The sequence below is a fragment of the Arachis duranensis genome, chromosome 8 (genome assembly GCF_000817695.3).
Source record: "Arachis duranensis cultivar V14167 chromosome 8, aradu.V14167.gnm2.J7QH, whole genome shotgun sequence".
NCBI classification, from domain to species: Eukaryota; Viridiplantae; Streptophyta; class Magnoliopsida; order Fabales; family Fabaceae; genus Arachis; species Arachis duranensis.
In genome coordinates, this window is record NC_029779.3 from 49,009,602 (window position 1) to 49,018,498 (window position 8,897).

The following is an 8,897-nucleotide window of genomic DNA, read 5'->3' on the forward strand; positions in this document are numbered from 1 at the left end:
TCTATCTTTCTCTCGAGTTTTTGAGATAACCATCCATTTATCTTAGGATTTTTGAGATCTCTCTTCTAGAAGTGGGTGAGAGATATTAGGAGTTAGTTACAACTCCTTTTAGGGGAGAGTTATCAACCTATAGCGTTCTTGTCCAACCTCTCAGGAGGTCGGTTATATGGTAAATATCACTTGGGCCTTGGTATGTTTTTGGGCCTGGCTGATGCTTTTGGGCCAGGTATGAACAAAAACTTTTGTCGTTTTTGGCGAAATCATGCACCACACAGAGTAAGACTCTGAAACTCTCTTTTGATCGGAGCCAAATTCTCTCAAATTCCCAAACCCAACATCATAACCTAAAGCAACCACCTTTCTTAGCTCAAATTCCTCATTCGCTTCATTTTCCGGTCGCCATTTCAGCTTTTAAGTTTTTTGGCGCCACTTTCAGGTACCTCTTTGTTATGATGATCAATGTGCCTTTTCTCTTTTATGATTTTGATTTTGGTTTTTGTTTATTCTTTTAATCTGTTCTGATACTATCTGATATTAAAAAAAATAATCTACGGACTTTTAATCTATTCTGATACTATCTGATATTAAAAAAAATTAATCTATGGATTGTGATTCTATGTTTGGTTTTGTATTATTTTTTTTCGAGTTTTTATTTGTTGTTGTAATAGGAACTGTCATTGGGGTTTGTGAAAATTGCAAAAGCTAATACAGAATCTAATACGGTATAGGGACTCAATCGAAAAGAAAAAAGTATATGGACTTAATTGGAAATTCAGTAAAACTATAGGGATTGACAGAGTAAAAATAATTATCTTTTACATTGACTACGTGAATAATTATCCAAAAAAATGAATGTAATTGTACAATTATATAAAATACTTTACACTATCAATGTATCAAAATTAAACTCTTTATAAAAGCTCTATAATAATCTAATTTGATTGGCCATGTTGATTGTCTAAATTTATAGTGTAATGTTGTTATTTATATACCATGTGTGATCTAATCGAATTTAGTAGACATTAGTAGATTACATTAATTTATTATGACGATAATAATGTTATAATTAGTAAAGAAATATCAGTAAAATATTGTGTCTTTCCAAATAAATTTTTTATTCACATAGTTAGACTTTTTGAAAGAGTGATATTTGATTAAACATAACAAATGTATTTTATTCTTATGGTGCCTTATGCTAAATTGTTGTAGGGTACATTGATTTGACAATATGTTGCATTCAACTTATTAAATCATGATAGGATGTAAAAATTTATCACTTTAAACTCAAAACCCTATTAAATTGGGTGAAAACTCAGGTGAAATCGACTTTATATGAAGTTGATATCTGAGAGCCGTTAAATAAAAATTTAGTTATATCAGTCAAATCAACTAACAACTCTCAAATATCAACTTCACGTGAAATCGACTTTACTTGAATTTCTACCACTAAATCACGATAATACAATTTACGTATAAATGATAAAATATTTTATCCTATTATGAATTACATAAAAAAAACAAATAAATAAATAAAATTAATTTAGAATAATCGTATAATATTAATTTTTAAATAATTTATTTACGTAAAAATCCCTTATGCCATAAAATAGAGATATTTTATATGTTGTTATATTTATTTTATTTTAAATAAGTTTATATATGTTCTTATTATTATTTTGCAACGGTTTTTAAATACGACCTAAAACTTGAATAGTATGTAATAATCAAGTAATGTTTGTTGTTGTTTTTTTTTTTTTATTAAAGATAGGATTGAGATTCGAACTCGCTACCTCTAAATAAGTATGAAGAGATTATACCATTTGAACTATAGTTTATTGGCAGTAATAATCTTTATTGTTTGAAACTAAAAAAAAAAGAAAGAAATTTATTTTGGTCATTATCTTTCTTGTCATTATTATTTGTGAATCTAATAAACATTTATGCTATGAAACGTGTTATATTTTATTACTTTTTAAAATACACTTTGAAGGGATACCTTGAAATAATATCCTTCAAATATAGTGAGGAATAAAAGACTTAATATTCTTAGAATACATTATATTTAATAAGTATTTTAGGAGCAAATATAACCACTTATTCAGTTATTCTCAAACTTTATTATAAGTTTAAATAATAACGTGAATTAATTTAATAACAATATTACATAATCAATAAAATAATAACTAAAAATTACTGTCCCAAAAATTTTTTATAATTTAATAATAGTATCTTTGTAACATGGCATAGTCTTAAGAGTTGGATACTGTAAATCATAGCCTCCAATTTTGGTCGGATATTGATTTGTGATCCTAATCATACTTGGTAATAGAACTCTCATAATCCAATGATTTATTTAAGGAAACATTAATCATATATATCTGCATTTAAGAAAAAACAAAATTGAGGATTTGAGGTCATCACCATAAATTGGTTAAGAAATTAAAATGTATGGATCTGTACTAAATAGTTTTTTTTTTTAAAAAAAATAGGAATGCATTTTCTTTAGCATACCCCGGCCCATAAATAATATATTTTTTTTTGTCCTTATACGAGTTAGTTACTTCATTGAAGCACCGTTTCACAAACACAACGTTTCACACGCAAGGCTTCGTTTGAACACAAGAATAATAATAATAATACTCAGAAGAGTTGCACACACAATTTTCAAATATTTATTTTTTATCACTAATAATTAGTTTACAAAAGGATAAAATTAACAAAAATATCCATACGATAAACTGACCAAGTTCTTCGAATGAAAAATGATAACTCTGCTACACTTTTAGTAGGCCATAATGATATTACCCTTAGTTATTATAATACATCTTCTAAAATAATTTAATATCATCAACATTATTAAATGGTAGTATATATATATAATATGTGTGTATGTATTCACATTGTTAGTGTAACAGAGACAATTAATTATATATTGACATATCGACAAAAATAATTAATTTTTTAAATTTATTATTTAAAAAATTATCTAAACACATAAATTTAATGAATGATCATGTAAAATTCTTTACATTAAAATAGATACAATATTTGTTTCATAATGTATTTAATAAATAATGAAATAATATCTTACTGACTTATTACTTGGTAGACAAACATATAAATGAGGACGCATTACCATTATTACTGCCGTTGTTATTTATTGAATTTTGTTTTGATAACAAAAGTTAAAATATTTAATTTTATGTTGTCACCTAATTAAATTCATTTTTACTTGGTAGACAAACATATACTATTATTTTGGCTTTAAAAATATTTAAGTTTTTTCTTTTATAGAATAACCTTAAAAAAAGAAATGATATTTTTATCTTTTAAAGATGATTTCATATAGATAAAAGAAAGAGATATAAATAATAATATATTTAGGCCAAATCTTAATTTGGTCTCTAACATTTCAAACGTGATATTTTAGTCTCAAAAACTTTTAAATATTCTATTTCAATTCCAAAAAAGTTTTAAATAAGTTTAATATTGTCTTATCATTAAATTTATCACAAATAATTTGCATATTAAAGAATCAATAGCATTTGATTTCAGTATATAAGTAAAATCGATCCACTAATAATCACTAATATAAAAAATTTTCTTTTAATTTTGAAGTGTTGATGATTAATTGTTAGAATTTGGAGTTTTATATAAAAAGAAAAATTGAGGAGAAGTGTTACAAGAAAATTTTGGTTATATTTTTCTAACACATTAAAGAAGATATGACTTAACTAGCAACATTATTAATATTCACGTCACTTATTCTATTAATTATCAGTACCAAATTTAACTGTAAAATAATATTGAACATGTTTAAAATTTTTTGAAATAGAAATAGGACGTTTGAAATATTATGAACCAAATTAAAATTTGGTCCAAATTGTTAGAGACAAAAATAATATTTTACCTTTAAAATTTCTACCAATAATAACCTTAAAAATTTATTTAATACATTTATACTAACACCAAATTAAATCATTTATTTGTAGTTTTACTAAATTTATAATTGAGTTCTTATTTTTTTTGAATTGGATCTCTATACTATTTTTAATTTTATAATTAAGTTTATGTTATGATAAAAATGTTGAAATTAATAGAATATTTTATTAAACAAAATAAATATGTTTGATACTTAATTGAATATTTTATATAATTAAATAGAATATTTTGTTAATTTTATTTTTTTTTTACGATAAGAACCTAATTATAAAATCTGATATAATATAAATACTAATTTAAAAAAAATATAGAAAACTAGTTAAATATTCGATGAAATTATAGAGAGCGAGAGAGTAATTAAACTCTCCATTTAATAGCATATTTATGATGATTGGTTTTACATAAGAAATTTGTGTAGCATCAATGTGATGAGAAAACATTATAAAACCTTTCGTCGTTTTTGGCGAAACCATGCACCGCACAGAGTAAGCTCTCAAACTCTCTTTTGATCGGAGCCAAATTCTCTCAAATTCCCAAACCCAACATCATAACCTAAAGCAACCACCTTTATCAGCTCAAATTCCTCATTCGCTTCATTTTCCGGTCGCCGTTTCAGCTTCTGAGTTTTTTGGCGCCACTTTCAGGTACCTCGTTGTTATGATCATCAATGTGCCTTTTCTCTTTTCTGATTTTGATTTTGGTTTTTGTTTGTTCTTTTAATCTCTTCTGATACCACCTGATACTAAACAAAAATCAGAAAAAAATAAATATTAAATTATGGATTGTGATTCTGTGTTTGGTTTTGTACTATTTTCTATTTTCCGAGTTTTTATTTTTTATTGTAACAGGAACCGCCATTGGGGTTTGCGGAAATTGCAATGTTCGTGATTCTCAGTGTTCATGTGTGCTAACGGTATCAGCGCTGCTGTGGAGAATTAAGAACCTTAATTCCTATGCTTGTAAGTATGAACAATATTGAATTTTGTTTTATTTTTGTTGTTCTTTGGTTGTTGTTGTTGTTGATTGTTCATTTGAAGGGTTGTTTGGGTGAGTTTATCTGTTCTGAAAAATCTGGAAGAAAAATTACATGTGTTTTGTAGTCAGCAAAATTTTGAATTTGGTTTTTGTTGTTCATATCTTTTCTGTTGTTGTTGTCGTTGTTGGTTGTTCATTTGAAGGGGTAACTGAGTGATGAATTTGTGTGTCTTTCTGAAAGGGATGGACAATTAGGAACCCTACTTTATGTTTTTGAAAGTACAATTTTTTTGTTATTTTTTTTTATTTTGTTTTCTGGCTTTCATTGTTCATTCCTTTTTGTTGGCAATTGTTCTTGCATGAGCCACAGATTTTATGTTTCTTGAGAAAAAGGAAAAAAAAAAAAGCATTAGACAAGTTTTTCTATGTTTTGAATTTGTGCCTTTCATTTTTGGTTACCATTGCCTGTTCATTTGTAGGGTGCATGAGCAATGAATTAATATTTTTTGAAAGCCTTTCTTTTGAGTTATTAATTTTATTCTAAGCTCTTGTTGTTCCTTGTGATTGTTGGTAAAGTATTTGCATTTGAATAGCTCCATGGGCAAGAATTTAGTTATAAGAGAAGCATGCTCTGTTTTGATGCCCTAACATTGAGAAAAGGGATTGAAATTACAGTTGGTCTTGGTATGTTTAGAAATTGTGTTGTGGTATCCCATTCTCCTTGCAATTTTGTTGGGGGAAGGATTAAGATTTTCCCTGGATTGTGGTTGGGGAAGTATTAATAGACTTAAAATGCTAAAATATGTTGGAAAAAACTTTTAATCATGAAATTTATATGCTTCTTTGAGCATTTCAGTACTTAATTACATGTGTTCAATTTGTGGTTATTTAGGTAACATTTTGGTATGGATTGAAGTAAGGTCTGGATGGAACTCTGTTATTCATTGACTGCTGTTTTTGCTATATCTTAAAAATTGTCATTAAGGAGTGGACATTAAGCATTATTTTGGTTATCTTAATAAGATTTTGTCATTATTATTGTTTGATTCTTTTTTCCTTCCTTTGTTGGTGACCTAGTTGTGCCATTTTGGATTATTTATAGGGTTTATAAGATATTGTAATTGAAGAGAGCAACTTTATACTGCACATTTATGCCAAGCACTAGCAATGCTTGAATATACTGAAGCAAAGATAGAAGAGGAGTTAGTGGCTATTTAGAGAAATAAACTGCCAAACATGGAATGTAATAAAGATGACGCCATAAAGGCTAAAGAGCTTGCCGAGAAGACGCTACTTGAGAGGGACCTAAGCAGTGCAAAGATATTTGCAAAGAAGGCGCAAGACATGTATCCTAATCTTGATGGCCTTCGTCAATTGCTGGCCACTATTGAGGTGTATGCTTCGGCTGAAAAAAAGGTTAATGGTGAAGTTGATTGGTACAGGGTCCTTGGTGTTGAACCAATGGCAGATGATCAAACAATTCGAAGACATTACAGGAAACTGGCTCTTATTCTGCACCCTGATAAAAATAAATCGGCAGGGGCAGACGGGGCATTTGATCTTATCACACAGGCATGGACTTGTTTGTCTGATAATGCCAAGAGAGTCGAGCATGACCAAAAGCGCAACTTCTCTGGCATATATTGTGGGAAACCGTCTGCACCTGCTCGTCAGAGTGGTTTCTTTGGTAACTTAAATGCTGCTAACTGGAAGAATAGAGATCAAGGGAGTGCTACACATCAAACTCAAACTACAAGACCTCCCACGTCGATGAACCCGACATTTTGGACCATGTGCTTGTCCTGCAGGACAAAGTTTGAGTACAATGCTCATTTTGTCAACTGCAGACTTACCTGCGTCAACTGCAACAAGACCTTTGTAGCTTCTGAGGCATCGCCCCCACGTGTATATAGAAATGCTTCATCTACTTCAAGCATTTCTCAGATGAACCAAAATAACCTTAACAGAATGGGAGCAAACTGTCATGTTTCAGTCTCTCTTCATGCCTGGTGGCGTTTCGAGAATGCCGTCATTTTCTGCTGCTGCTGAAACTCCTGGTGTTTTCAAAGTTCCATCTGATACTTTGAAGAGGGCATGTGAAGCTTCAACACCCGACAATGCCCTTGCTGCTGAGTTTACTGGTGTTGCAGGTTCAACATTTCATTCCTGTTCATTTGGTTCAAATTCTTCTCTGAAAGGAGATGGGCCAAGGAAAAAAATCCGCATAAGTGAATTCAAAGTAAACAGTGATAGGAAATATACACAAAATGGGGTAGCTTCTCGACACGAAGGAGTAAGCTTGGCAAACGAACTTGGGTCTGAAAAGTATAATTCTGAAACCGGAAGGATGAGTGCTGCTGGAAACTACAAACGTAATGTTTTTTGGGAAATACCACAACAGAAAATGAAGAAGATTCTAATGGAGAAGGCGAGAAAGGAAATTCAGAAAAAGCTTGAAGAATGGAATGTTGCTTCTGAAACAAGGAATTTGGAAAAGTCAAAGGATGCTGCTACAGAGATCATAGAGAAGGACAAGAAAAAGGCCAAAGATGGCATAGAGAAGGAGAACAAAAAGATTTCATATGCTGTAAAACCTGTCATGAAAAATGCTATTCATGGTGCAAAACCTGGTGCACAAGAAATTGTTGCTTCTGATAAAATTGGCAAAAAGCATATCCCTCCTGCTGATCCAGTTGTGGCTGATTATACAGTCTTGATGAGTGTTCCAGACCCGGACTTCCATGATTTCGACGGGGACCGTATTGAAAATGCTTTTGGCGCAAACCAGGTGTGGGCTGTTTATGATGAGGACGATGGCATGCCACGCTACTATGCTTTGATTCACGATGTGATCTCAAAGAAACCGTTCAACATGAGAATTAGCTGGCTTAACTCGAAGACAAACGATGAATTGGCTCCAATAAAGTGGGTTAGTTCTGGCTTTCCCAAGACCTCTGGGGATTTCAGAATAAGCAAGCGTGCTGTCTATAACAGTCTTAACTCCTTTTCGCACAAGGTTCAATGGACGAAAGGTGCAAGAGGAATTGTGCATATATATCCCAAGAAGGGGGATGTTTGGGCCTTGTACCGGAACTGGTCTGCTGACTGGAACCAATTTACCAAAGACGAAGTCATTCATAAGTATGACATGGTGGAAGTGCTGGAAGACTACAATGAGAAGCAAGGTGTGAATGTTGCTCCACTTGGTAAAGTTCAGGGTTTCAAGACAGTGTTTTGCCGGAACAGGGATCCAAGGAGAATAAAAAACATTCCAAAGGCAGAGATGTTTCGCCTCTCGCACCAAGTACCTGCGTACTTGCTCACTGGTCAAGAAGGCCATAATGCTCCTAGAGGCTGCTTGGAGCTTGATCCAGCCGCCACACCTATGGAACTTCTTCAAGTAGTCACAGAAATACCCGAGCAAGAATCGGTAGATGAATTTCAGAGCAAAGAGAATCCCGGGCGTGATGAGAAGAGTCGAAAAATTAAGCAAGAAGATTCTGCTCAGGAAATTCCAAGAAAGGAAGGGGCTGAAGCAATTGGAAAGAAAGATGGTAAGCCTGATATTTTGTATGTATATAGGAGAAGACATCTAAGGGAAAAGAGAGCAATGTAGTGTGTTACTTGTGAAGAGATTGTGTTCACCATATAGCTTACAATCAAGAACTCAAAACAAATTAGAGCAGGATTTGGAACTTCAAAGTTTTTCTTTTGTTTCTAGTGATAAAAAAGAAAAGATAACAGAGTTGGGTGCACTTGTAGAGTTGATTAAGATGCTCTTTTAGTTGTTGGTGTATATTGGCTCTTTCAGTTGTCAATGTTAATTGTTATAGTTGCTTTTAATCAATGAAAATCATCATCATCATTCTAAATTCAGCATAACAGCATCACATTAATAACCATATCAACATACAAGAACAATTTGCATTTGAGCTTGTAATACATACATTGCTTGCTCTCTTTGTTCATAAGATTTTGTT

At 31.3% G+C, this 8,897-nt stretch overlaps 1 protein-coding gene across 1 annotated transcript; it reads left to right on the forward strand.

The window, feature by feature from the left end:
- Positions 1–4,407: 4,407 nt before the first annotated feature.
- Positions 4,408–8,686, forward strand: LOC107463450 (uncharacterized). Its single transcript, XM_052253185.1, is given in 4 exon segments — positions 4,408–4,586; positions 4,791–4,901; positions 6,020–6,907; positions 6,909–8,686. Coding segments are annotated over 2 exon segments (2,379 nt in total). The 5' UTR covers positions 4,408–4,586; positions 4,791–4,901; positions 6,020–6,153; the 3' UTR covers positions 8,534–8,686.
- Positions 8,687–8,897: the final 211 nt, after the last annotated feature.